Source organism: Sceloporus occidentalis, unplaced genomic scaffold, assembly GCF_023333645.1.
Source record: "Sceloporus occidentalis isolate IW3139 unplaced genomic scaffold, rSceOcc1.0.p SCAF_1, whole genome shotgun sequence".
NCBI lineage: Eukaryota > Metazoa > Chordata > Lepidosauria > Squamata > Phrynosomatidae > Sceloporus > Sceloporus occidentalis.
In genome coordinates this window covers 221,821,494-221,834,393 of record NW_028316981.1, presented here as the reverse complement: position 1 = coordinate 221,834,393, position 12,900 = coordinate 221,821,494, and the positions used below count along the sequence as shown (strand labels likewise).

At 41.6% G+C, this 12,900-nt stretch overlaps 1 protein-coding gene across 3 annotated transcripts in view; it reads right to left on the bottom strand.

The window, feature by feature from the left end:
* Positions 1 to 12,900, bottom strand: part of SLC44A2 (solute carrier family 44 member 2 (CTL2 blood group)) — an 89,598-nt gene that overhangs the window by 16,309 nt on the left and 60,389 nt on the right. For all 3 annotated transcript variants that reach the window (XM_089489105.1, XM_089489106.1, XM_089489107.1), the window contains exons 8-17: positions 9,338 to 9,461; positions 7,415 to 7,498; positions 5,843 to 5,955; positions 5,163 to 5,294; positions 4,001 to 4,100; positions 2,773 to 2,865; positions 2,538 to 2,622; positions 1,512 to 1,774; positions 689 to 783; positions 100 to 203 (exon numbers count right to left, since the gene is read on the bottom strand). In XM_089489105.1, coding sequence (XP_089345231.1) covers positions 100 to 203; positions 689 to 783; positions 1,512 to 1,774; positions 2,538 to 2,622; positions 2,773 to 2,865; positions 4,001 to 4,100; positions 5,163 to 5,294; positions 5,843 to 5,955; positions 7,415 to 7,498; positions 9,338 to 9,461 — 1,193 coding nt within the window. The remainder of the gene's footprint in view (positions 1 to 99; positions 204 to 688; positions 784 to 1,511; positions 1,775 to 2,537; positions 2,623 to 2,772; positions 2,866 to 4,000; positions 4,101 to 5,162; positions 5,295 to 5,842; positions 5,956 to 7,414; positions 7,499 to 9,337; positions 9,462 to 12,900) is intronic.

Sequence of the window (12,900 nt, the reverse complement as noted above, 5' to 3'; positions counted from 1 at the left end):
GGCCTAGCTAACTGTTTTAGAAGTTGTCCCCATGTTACTTGGACACCTACAAAGTTGCACAGATTCCCTGGGTGATCTGCAGAAGTTCAAATTTCTCACCATAATGTATGCATTCCTGTTCAAGAATTTGATGAACTTCTCCAGGCACCAGAAACAGCATTTGAGACAGGTCAAGAGAAACTTGGCAAACTTGTTCTCAGCAGCTAAGGTAAGGAGAGCAATGGAGGAAGGAAGGTTATTTTTCAGACCAGGATTTGAATTCTTGAGAAATCCGTTTTTTAAAACTAAGAATATTTTCCTAATCTTCAACATTAAAAAGGTACACAAAACATGCAAGCTATCACTTTGATTCAAAACTCATAAGAGCACTCCAGAATGTGTGGAAAGTGAGAAACCAAGGAAGTGTTTCATGGTCAGCATCCATAGTTTTTTGTGGGTTTTTCGGGCTATGTGGCCATGTTCTAGCAGAGTTTCTTCCTGACGTTTCGCCAGCAGCTGTGGCTGGCATCTTCAGAGAAAGAAACGTCAGGAAGAAACTCTGCTAGAACATGGCCACATAGCCCGAAAAACCCACAAAAAACTATGGATTCCAGTTTAAATTGTACAAAATTCCTTCATGCCAACTGAGCCTGCTGACACTTCATCTTGCATCTTCCCTCCCTGTCCAAAATCCTGCCCCATTTAGTACCTTTTAGCCTATGATCCAAGTATTCCAGAATAACCCGGATGATCTGAACAATGGCTAGAATCAGAGACCCAAAAGCCAATGAGCCTGTGTGATACCTGTTGTAGAAGGGAGGGGGAAAGGAGTAATAGAAATATTGCATTAGCAGAAGCATTTGTGATTTTTCCCCCCAGAGAAAGACCAGAGCCCTTTCCCTACACAGTTGGTGGGCAGGGGACACTATTTGTCTAGCCACATCAGCCAGTTTCTCAAGTTACATTTTGAGCCCAAGATCTCATCTAAGGCTATGGAACAGACCTGTAAAGGTTGTTTACTTTCTGATATAATTTATCCATCGCACCTGGTTTTGATAATTCAGAAAGCCCTGCAGCCTAAAGCATGACTGATCCTTAGAAGAAATCACCAAAACTTTTTGGATTTTATGGATATGAGTAAGACATCTCCCTGAGCATGCTTTAATCTGTAAGGCCTTCTCGAATTCCCCTGAAACATTTTCCTCACCCTCAGCATTCACCTAAATTGACCAGCATAAGATTATCATGATTCAAACAAAAATAAGAAGCATGAATGAGGTTCTACTCTCTGGAATCAGATTTAAGAAACTATTACCAAGGCTTGGCCAGCTCTTGAGAAACCAAAAAGCAATTTCTGGTACCACAATGCTCTGCCCCACTCCAGTCAGCAAGGATACCCCAGTTTGTCCAGAATAAAAATAATCTGATTGCCAATCATTGTGTAACTCCCAGTTTTCTTTTATGTTTATGAACCTGAACCCCCATAACCCATCCCAGAGCTCATGGGGTGAACAATGCTTTTCTTCTTTTACCTGAGTGCTCGGCCAAAGGAAGAGAAGAGGGGGAACGCGGGCATGTCATCTGGTTTCTTAAAGGCCCAGTAGTAGGAGGCAAAGGCTCCAGCCAGTGTGACTTGGCCCAAGGCAATGACAAAGTTGGCCAACCAGAAGAACATAAAGGCATTGTAGATCTGGAAGATGATGAGGTACTTGTGGTAGGCAGTCTCACCACCATAGAAGGCAAAGAGGCAACGGGCACCTAGGCACTGCTTGGTGATGTTGGAAGTATTGAAGGTCTGAAAGGAAGGAAGAAAATGATTAACTCTCATAAATTTTAGGTATTAGGTCAAGGCCCAGGCCTCCCCTTATCCTTGGGGATGATGCTTTAGGGTCTTGTATTTGTATTACATTTCACCTCAGAAATGAACATGAGGGCTTCCTGGACACCTTTCCTTAGGCAAGATGATGGCCTTGGAAGCATTTCCTAAAACTAATCTCAACAGGGAGAACCTCACCCAGTATACATGGAGAAGAAAAAGCCATTTCCATTGTCCAGTAACTTTAGTGCCTTGTTCACAAATTCATTTTATCATTCATGAGGAAAATGACAACATAACCCCGACATCCAAGTACAGAGACTCATTTACACCTATCCAAGAAATAAGAGGACAAGCCCAGGTGGTCCTTTATTGGAAGGAAAGTGGAACTTCTTCAAAAATCAATGTCGCCAGAGACAATGCCCAAGAGAAGAGAGAGTGGTAGGGAAGGAGAACTTGTTGGGCCCAAACTCTTAAAAGCACCCCTTGCCAGATTCCTACACATTGCCCAATAAGCTAGAGGCTGTGGGTCTGGGGTGTGTGACTCCCGGGGTATATTCTTCTTGCTTCCAGCAGCTCACACTCAATAAGAGGCCATGTACTTCACTGTGCAGACAGTTGAAGCTTTTGAATCATCTTCAAGAGCAGCCACATGAAGAAAACACTACACTACCCTGGTCATATCTCCCCCACCTCCATTATTTAACTGTTCAATTAGTACCTATTTTAGATGGCTTCTCACCTCTGGGTTGCAGGTCTTCCCAGCATAAGCACACTCAGTCTCATTAAACACCTTGTAGACAGCTTCGTTAGAGGTAGACAAGAAGCTGTAAACAGTCAAGGGCTCTGCCTTGGAGGAATGTACAGCCCATTCCTACCTATGTGATAAGCTTCAGAGAACTAAGCAGCTTGCTCGCACCCATCTCCAACTCCCAATTATCTATCTGCCCAAGGTAGGGGAGACTATGAAAGGATACACAGCTGTGCTGGCCCAGTAAGCAATGCAGAGACAAACCAGGAAGAATGTGCAGAGGGGAAACAGCAAGGATGTCATGATGTGACCAATGGCCCTGTCAAAAAGATGGGAGTCGGGGAGGAAAAAAAGGCACACACATCAGTTCCAAGACCTCAGCCCATCCGGCTACAACACCACTCTTTAAATGATTTGCCCTTTAATCCCAGTTAGGCTGGCTTCCCATTAGACCTGCACTACAAAAAGTTAGCAGATTCCACCCTGGGAGTAACAGACTTTGCTTGCATTATTATTATTGTTGTTGTTATTGTTATTATTATTTACCCATGGATCAAAGTGGGGAACGACAACAGACCAACAAATATACATCAGTTAAGAACACAACATCAGTTAAAGCATACATCAGTTTAAAAGAACAAACAAGACACATACATATACTTGACTATAAGTAGACTTCATGTATAAGTCGAGGGCAAGTTTGGGGGCCAAAATTATGGATTTTGATATGACCCATGGAGAAGTCGAGGGTAAAACTTAGGGGCATGTAACAATGGATGGAAAGGATGATGGAAAGGAAAAGGATGCCAAAAAAATTTGGACAGGCATAACTGTTTGTGCTCATCCTAAAAGCTGGATGGATAAGAGAGTAGATGGGATCCATGATTCTTTTTGGTGCTCCCAGGATGAACCAAGCTCTCACTTTTCAGCACTCTAGTCAGAGAAAGGGAATCACTCCTTTTATATTTATATATGAGTTAAAGTACAGTACTTACATTGACCCACGGATAAGTCGACCCAGGTTTTTTTGGGTCAATTTTTTGAATAAATTTTCTAGACTGATACATGAGTATATACAGTATGTATTAATACAATCTATATTTAAAATTCATTGTTTAAAATTTACAATTTTAAAAATAAGAGCGTATTCAACTGTTGAATCTCTTCTCGCAGGTCATTCCACAGTCTTGGGGCAGCTGGAAAAAAAGTACTTTGGCTGACAGTTGCCAACCTAGTCCTAGCTGAATGAAGTAAATGTCCCCCAGAAGACCTGAGTGTATGGGGAGGATTGTATGAAAGGAGACTACTGGTCATTATTCTGAATTCTGCAGCTGTTTCCTTTGCCTTTCTGATGATGTGTAACCTTGCTAGATTTTCCAGCAGCCACAGAAACAGATAGAACAGTAAAATGACTCTATAAATGAAAGGATGCTGAAGATTCATCTCAACCTCACCTGCTGGCTTCCTTGATCAGTGCAATGGCAATGAGGATCCTCTTGCGCAGGAAGATGAGGAGTAAGATGATGATAACCTCCACAATGCATAGGATAATCACTGTACAAAAAATATTAAGGAGATGTGAGATGGGAAAAAATCTTAGAAAAGTAAGAAGCACACAGCCTACTCTATTCTGGCTCCATGAAACAGAGGACATAATAATACCCCCATGAACGAAAAGATCTGCATTTGTGAGTCTGGGAAAGTGGAGGACATATAACACTATCTTTTGAAATGCCCTCTATATATATCCCCAAGACAAACATTCTTACGTTATGTTTGCTCCATTCCTTTGCTAATCGCAAGGGTGGCAAAATTTGCTTTGGCTGAAAGTCAGTTAAGAGTTAGATATCAAAACCATTAATAAAGGATTTTATCATGTTGGTTTACCAGAATAATGTTTTAAACTTGTTATATTTCTATATCTGTGGGGGGGGGGGGGGAATCCTTGTTTCATTATCTGTTTTTGTGCTAAATTGTAAATATTAATATACTACCTGGTGCTTTATTTAAAGCATATTTAGTTGTGATGGCCTATAGCTTTTAGCAATAAAGTTTCACTTCACTTAACAGAGCAAAACCACAATTTTCTGGTACTGAAAGATTCCTAATTCATAGACTTTGCTTCCTTGAAGGCAAGCCATTGTTACTCTACAGGGTCCTTTCACTCCACACAATTAGTGTGCTATAATTCCACTTTGATTGACAAGACAACATTCTGTGCAATCTAGGGATCTGGAAGTATAGAAAGAGGAATTTAGAAACCTCAGCCAGGGAACGTCTCTAGTACCTCTAACCAAACCACAAAACCCAGGATTTCACAGGATGCAGCCATGGTAGTTAAAAAGCAGAATCATAGTGCTATAATGGTACAGTGTGAAAATTTCCCAGATGGGGCTGGAGTACAGGTCCCATTGACAAAAGCCAGCATTACCAGCAATGAAAGATAAAGGGAGGTGCAGTCCAACAATTTCTGGAGGGCTAGAGTTGCTCAAATGTAACTGACAATATGGCAGCCTGAGGAGGTCATCCCTCTTCCCCTGTTTCTTTAAGAGCACACAGGATCATTTGACTCATAAAGAGACACAGAAGGAAGAGGCCTGAAGAAAGAGCACTTACTGAAGGCCAGCCAGGTTTGTCTCAGGTGGAGATAAACACGAAGATCTGTCTGGAACCCAAGCTCCTTCAAGGAGACATCAGAACCAGACTGTCCTTTGAGCTGGGAATACTCCATGTAACAGTGGAAGATTCCTGCAAGAGGAAAGCAGCTGTCAGACTAATAGAGGGGTCAGAAATATTACCACTAGCAAAACTCAGCTGGGTAGCAGAAAGCAAGATCTGCTATTTGTTACCAGGAGAAAAGCCATTTCAACAACAAGGGTCCCCATGCTATACAAGGAGGAAGAAGCATGGTGATGGGCATGGCGGGATCAACAATTTCCCACTCCAGGACCCAGTGAGGGCTATACCCAAAGAAGGTAAAGTAAAGGGAGGGAGAGTCCAAAACAAATATATCTAGATGCCACTTCTGGTTTTGGGGGTGATTTGCTGCTACAAAATAGGTGTAGAGGGTCACACTAACATTTATAAAAAATTGCCACCTTAAATATTCCTAGAGTGGCAAACAAGTTGTTGAGTTCCCATTTCTTTTAAATTGGAGGGAGCAACAACGGAGTCCAGGGTCCATAAAAACTGTACCAACAGATCAAATTTTACCCAATCCTGGGCTAGATCTTTAGTCAGTGAACAATGGTTTCACTCTCACCCACCTGCCAGACTCCTCCTTTAGATAAACTCACCATATCCAAGAACCAGGATCACAAGCACTATCATCACCCAAACCATGATCCCTGCCAGGAACCGAAGCAGGACAATAAAGATAAGGCTGACCACCATGGAGATCACCAGACCTCTGTAAGGACAAGACAACCACAGAGGAGTTCCTGAATTGCTCCTCCACAAATGGAAAGCAACAGAGTTGGAAATGTTACTTCATGGACTACAAATCCCCACCCCTAAACCCCAGCTAGGCATAGCCACTAGCAGGCTGGGTTTTTTCCCCCTTGATTGAAATAAAGGCCCTTCAAAACAGCCCAGGAGGGCATGGTGAAATTGCTTCCAAACCTAGAATATGGGGCTGTTTTTAAAAATTTCCAGCATGCTTTTGGGTGCCTCAGAAACAGTCTTGAGGTATACATATAGCCCACAGGGTGCACTTTGCCCACCTCTGCCCTAGAGATATGCCGAAAGGGAGAAGGAATGACTGCTTCAATATTATATATTTTCTTTATACATATCATGCTGCCTGTCTTGCAAAATACCCCTTCCTTTCACCTCCCATCTTGATTATATTTACATAAGAACATATGTATCTGGTTGCCATTTACCTATCTTCTACAAGTCCTCATTCACTTGCACAGTATCCATGTTACCTCACAAACATACTCACTGTCTTGGATAAAAGCACAGAATATGAAGGAACAGTGCATAGTATGTGAAGGAAATGGACATCAGTACACATTAAAAAATTGGGCAGAGGGACAGAAAGGGCAAATAACTGTTAAGCAAGAGGATACTGGACAGGCAACATAAACCAAAGTGGTAACAGAATAAAAAAGGTTAGCGAATGCTGTTAAAGGATCAGAAGAATAGTTTGAAAGGTATGATGACCTAGTTAAGTAACTTTAATACATTTCCAAAGAAAAAATGGAAAATTCATAGTTTGTTTATTTATCTATTTACTATAGCAATAAGGTATCTGTTTGTCTCTGTCTTCAGCACCAGAACAGTGAAATATAGACAACTGAAATTTGATATAGACATTAAGGAGACCCTCAGCATGTGCACCTCAAGTTTTTTTACACTGAATTAATTTTAGTTATTTTTTCTGTAACTTGCAGTAATACTTTCGGTCACTTGGTGCCATATTAAGCAGCGAAGGGGATGCTGCAGTCCTGCCTCCAATAGAAAATTCTCCAAACAGAAGCCTTCACTGGTAATTCCTTCTGCAAGGTTCATAGATTCTTTCAACAATTTAAAAAAGAGGAAGAAAGTGAAAATATTCTGCTACATGGTGTGACTGGGGAGTGAGGTGAAGGAAAGTCTGAACAAGCACCAGGATCGAGAGAACGGAAGATCAATTTTTAAAAAAGAAAAAGAGGGAGGGGGAAAAGCACCAGTGTGAAGAGAAGAAGGAGTTTCTAGCTCTTGCAAAGCTGGTTTCCTTAGCAAATGCTTCATAAGACATTATAGTATATAGCGATAATGATAATTAGTTAATGATTGAAACCAAGTGAAGGAAGGCTAACTGCAAGTCTCTAGTTTACACATTAAGTCTACACATTAGGTGGAATGTTCAGTTCTCTGCTCACATTATTATCCAATACCAGGAAACGGTGTAATCTTCAAAGATCTTCATTGCTACTTGTCTTGCCTCAAGAACCACATTTGCTTTTCTGGAATTAAATGAAGCAAGGAATTAGAAGCAAAGAAAGGGTGAAAGGGTAATATCAATTCAGCCTGACACAATGGCCCTCAGAGTGTGATACAGACGCATGCCATTCCAACCATTTTTGCCAGTGTAGGTTGTGAAAATCTTATACACATGGTCACTATTTGTTGCTAAAGAAAACTACCCTTTTTATATTAACCATGCTCAATTCTTCTTTTTTCTGCTGTCCACTTCCTTTTGAGCCATCAGCATTATCTAGACCTTTTAAAATAAATTTCAGAATTATATAGTTTTGATTTTGTTTTGTAGTAGGCTAAAACCTGTAATTGGTCTAAGAGTATACAACATGAATTCAGTCAATTATCTAATACCTGTACAGTCGGCCCTCCAAATCCATGAGTTCCTTATCAATGGATTTTACAGTTTGAAAATATTTTTTTAAAATATAAAAATTCCAAAAAGCAAAGCTTGATTTTGCAATTTTATATAAGAGACACCATTTTCCTATGCCATTGTGTTTCATGGGACCTGAGCATCTACGGATTTTGGTATCCAGAGGGGGACGAGATTCCTGAAACCAAACCCCAATGGATACCAAGGGCCCACTGTATTTATGACAATTATTGGGGAGGTTTCATTTTTATTCTCTGCTCCTTGATTTATAACATATCCTTGTCCTTGGCAGAAAGGTTTGTCTGTCATTCTATATTGAATGGCTCAAACCTGGATGGCTCAAAAAACAACAACAAAACCCTGCTTTGGGCTTTCATTTTTTACAAGGAGATGTTTCTAGCTCTCTTGGTGATCAAAGTAATATTGAAGATATGTAGGCTTCTCAAGAGAGCTGCAGAGCTTGGAGACAGAGGTGCAGTATAGACCACTGAGAAACGTGGCCTACCAGTGCCCGTTTTTACTCTGGAAGGACAGCGCAGCCCCCAACTGCGTGCCGTCACTCTGAAGTAAACAGAACCCGGTATTTCCCGTTTCTTTTTGTGTGCGGAGTGATGTTGTGAGTGCGGCAGTGGCGCACTTGCGACATAAGTGACGCGTGGCACCGTGCAGACACTGTGCATTGCTTACGTAAAAATGGCGACGCCTGTATGGACAGGACGCTGCCATTATTGTGCCGCCGCGCCATACCAGGATTAGAGACTGTGCAGTTGGTGCGCGGTCCCTAACCCTGAAATCAGCGTGAGCATGGCGCTTCATGCCCATTTGTATCGGGCCAAAGTATGCAGACTTCATAGTGGACCATGAAATGGCACATTCAAACTATCATTATATAACTCTTTTTAAAAATTGAAAATTCAAAAAGGAAAAAAAAAAGGTATTTAAAGCCATAGGACCACATCAGCAAACCATGCCCCAGCTTTTAAAAATCTTTGGGAAAGTCCTAGTGCAGTAATCACTACAAACAGTCCCCCAAAAGAGTGGGACAAGTGGAGGTAGGGGCATGCCAGCAAAATACAGAGGGTAAAAAATATTGTGAGAACTCACACTTCTTTAGACCCATCCAGAAGAGCTGCTTACAGGTTTTAGAAAAAATGTTAGGAATGCAGTTAGTTTTACCAGCTGGCCTGTAGCCCCACTCTCTAATTTTAACAATGGCCTTACTGCCTACTAACCCAATCCCTGCCATCTGTGACAAAATAACTAAAACAAAACTTTACAAGCCCTGGGACAAGCAGTATAATCTATGCAATCAGAATAATCTGAGTTTATTAAACAGACTAATAAAAATCTGGAAAATTTATTCTCCAGGCGTAAACTGGCATTGATATAACTATTACATTTCCATCCCATCTTATCTCTCACCAGCAGCACAAATAAATCTTGAACTCACTTGGCCCCTTCTACAAGATCTGTTACATTTCTTTTCTTTCCACGTCCATCATCAAAAGTGGTCTCATTCCCAACCATGATGACTCCTTTTTTAGCACTGATAGCAGGTAAGCATCTGCGAGCCACTGCAGATCAAAACACAAAAACAGAAATCAGAAAAACATGTACTTTGGCTGGTTACAGACCGCCATTTAGGACGCACTCCGCGCATCCTAGGGTTAGGAAGGGGTGTCCTAGGGTTAGGAAGGGTTGCCCCTTCCTAACCTGCCCCGCTCCCAACACGTGCAGAGCGCATCCTAAATGGCAGCGTCCATCCACATGGGCGCTGCCATTTTTACGTCTTGGACGCACAGCGTCCAGACGTGGCGCACCAGAAGTGATGCCGCGAGTGCGCGCTTCGCGGTGCCACTTCTGGGGGCCAAAAAGGAGAGCCATTTTGGCGCTCCTTTTTCGCTGCGGCCAGAAGCCTCGCGGTCTGGCCGCTGGGGCTTTCCGTTGCAGCTAATGGCGGCGGCGGCAGACCGCCCGCTTTAGGGCGGTCTGTAACACATCTTTCTCTCCTTTGTCTTCTGGTGAAGGCTTCCTATATGAGCACAGGAGGCTGACAGCAGTACCACATTTCCCTTCTTCGTAAAACAGGATGTCAATAGAGGCAATGGAAGGAAGGAATTAGAATTCTTCTGAGTGAAAAGTAAAGTAAAGGTCAACTCAGCCTTTCATCCTTCCATAGGCCTGTAAAAGCAGGCTTGAACACAGATGAAGGAGGAGTGAAAATGGGAGGAAGGAATATCAACAATCTAAGGTACACGGACTTGTGGGGAACAATTGGCTTACACACTTAAAATGCTTAAGGAGTGCCAGTTCACTGATAATAGCTAATAGCTATTGCTATTAGCATCCATGCTTGTTGTTATTAACTGCCTTGAGTCGAGCCCAAGTTGGATGGGCTAGTTCTTCAGCAGTTTATCCTTTTCTAACAGTTCTGAGTCTCATATTTCTATGCTTCCCAAGGAATAGGAGACAAGATTAACCTCATCCATTACTAGAAATCCAACTGGATTCCAGAATTTAGAGGTGATACATCCATCAATCGAGAGTTCCATCATTGATTGAGGTGATCTGTGGAAAAGAGTAGTGACTTTCACATTTGGGAAAGCGTCAGGTGCACCTAGGGCAAATGTGAATCCATCCATGGGATTCATCCATGTTCCTCCTAATAAGTGAAGGACAGCCAGAACTTTTAAAAACTGAAGGTTGTGAAGTTTGCATTAACTAAGTATAATCAACAATGAGCAAGCTGCAATGAGCAAGAGGGCATGAAATCAAGTTTTCTGAATTTTTAAAACATAATATTCATGCCCGCTTGCATTTTGGAAGGTTTGTCAAAAAAGCAGGTAAGCAGGATGCACTGGGAAGAGAATATTTTCCTCCAAGAAACTGGGCTAAAATGATCAAGAACAATTCTGTGAGTAAAACTGCCTACCAAATGCAGTATTAAAAAAATGGGTTTGATATAACAATTTGGTATTGGAGTGTATATGGGAGATGTATAAGGGAGAAAGACCTAAAGATAAAGACTGAAGATGTAGCAGTTTGGCTATCACAGATAACTAGAATGAAAAATATTAAGGTAAGAGAACAACAATTAAAATTAATTAGCAAATGGTATAAAGCCCCACATTAGGTAGCAATGATAAGTAAAAAAACTTTCTCCAGATTGCAGGCATGGATGTGGACAAAACCAGGCATAGTCAGACATGTATTCTAGACTTTAGGAAAGCTGATTTTAGTAAACTTAGAGAAATACTGAGGGTGATTCCACGGTCAGGAATACTAAAAGAGAAGGGAGTTCAAGATGGATGGGACTTTCTCAAAAGGGAGATACTGAAGGCACAATTTCAATCAGTTCCAATGAGGAAGAAAAATGAGAGATGTCTCAAGAAACCAGGATGGATGACTAAGGAACTTTCAACTGAGCTAAGTTTTAAATGGAACATGTATAAGAAATGGAAAAAATGGGGAAAACACTAAAGAGGAATCCAAACAAATAGCGAGCACATTTAGGGATAAAGTCAGAAAAGCAATAGCACAGAATGAACTCAGGCTTGCTAGAGAGGTTAAGAACAACAAAAAGGGCTTTTTTGGGTATGTCCACAACAAAAGGAAGAAGAAAGAAATGGTAGAGCCACTGCATGCAGAAGATGACCAAATGCTAACAGAAGACAGAGAAAAGGCAGAATTACTCAACACCTTCTTTGCCTCAGTCTTCTCAGAAAAGGAAAAGGGTGCTCAACCTGAAGAAAATGGAGCAGAGAACAGAATAGGGGAAATTCAGCACCGAATAAGTAAAGAGATAGTACAGGAATACCTTTTTAATCTAAACAAATATAAGTCTCCAGGACCAGATGAACTACATCCAAGGGTATTAAAAGAACTGGCAAATGTAATATCGGAGCCATTGGCAATAATCTTTGAGAACTCCTGGAGAACAGGGGAAGTCCCAGCAGACTGGAGGAGGGCAAACGTTGTCCCCATCTTCAAAAAGGGGAAAAAAAGAGGATCCCAACAATTATCATCCAGTTAGTCTGACATCTATACCAGGAAAGATTCTGGAGCAGATCATTAAAGAGAGTCTGTGAAAATCTAGAAGGCAATTCCTTAATCTCAAAAAGTCAAAACAGGTTTCAGAGAAAGAAGTCATGCCAGACAAATCTAATCTCTTTTTTATATATAAAATTACCAGCTTATTAGATGAAGGGAATGCTGTGGATATAGTATATCTTGATTTCAGTAAGGCCTTTGACAAGGGTTCCCATGACATTCTTGCAAACAAGCTAGTGAAATGTGGGCTAGACAAGGCAACTGTTACATGGATTTGTAATTGGTTGACCGGCCAAACCCAAAGGGTGCTCAACAATGGTTCCATTTCATCTTGGAGTGACCAGTGGAGTCCCGCAGGGCTCTGTCCTGGGACCAGTGCTATTCAACATATTTATCAATGACTTGGATGACAGAACTGGGGGCATACTTATCAAATTTGCAGAGGACACCAAATTAGGAGGAATAGCTAATACTCCAGAGGACAGGATCAAAATTCAAAATGGGCCAAAGCTAACAAAATTAATTTCAACACGGAGAAATGCAATGTATTGCACTTAGGGTGAAAAAATGAAATGAACAGATATAGGATGGGTGACACCTGGCTGAATGAGACTACGAGTGAAAAGGATCTGGAAGTCCAAGTAGACCACAAATTGAACATGAGTCAACAGTGTGATGCAGCAGCTAACAAAGCCCATGCAATTTTAGGCTGCATCAATAGAAGTATAGTGTCTAGATCAGGGGAAATACAGTGTGCCCTTGTTTTATGTGGGGGATCCATTCCGGACACACACACCCCACGTAAAACAAAAAACGCTTATGCTCGAGCCCCATGACAAATAATGGGGCTCGTGCTTGCGGCGGTGTGTGGAAACAGCGGCATGTGCCATGGGCACATGGATTTCTGCAAATCCACCATTGTGGAAGACTCTGTGTGGAAAAACACAGATTACTTCTCACTGT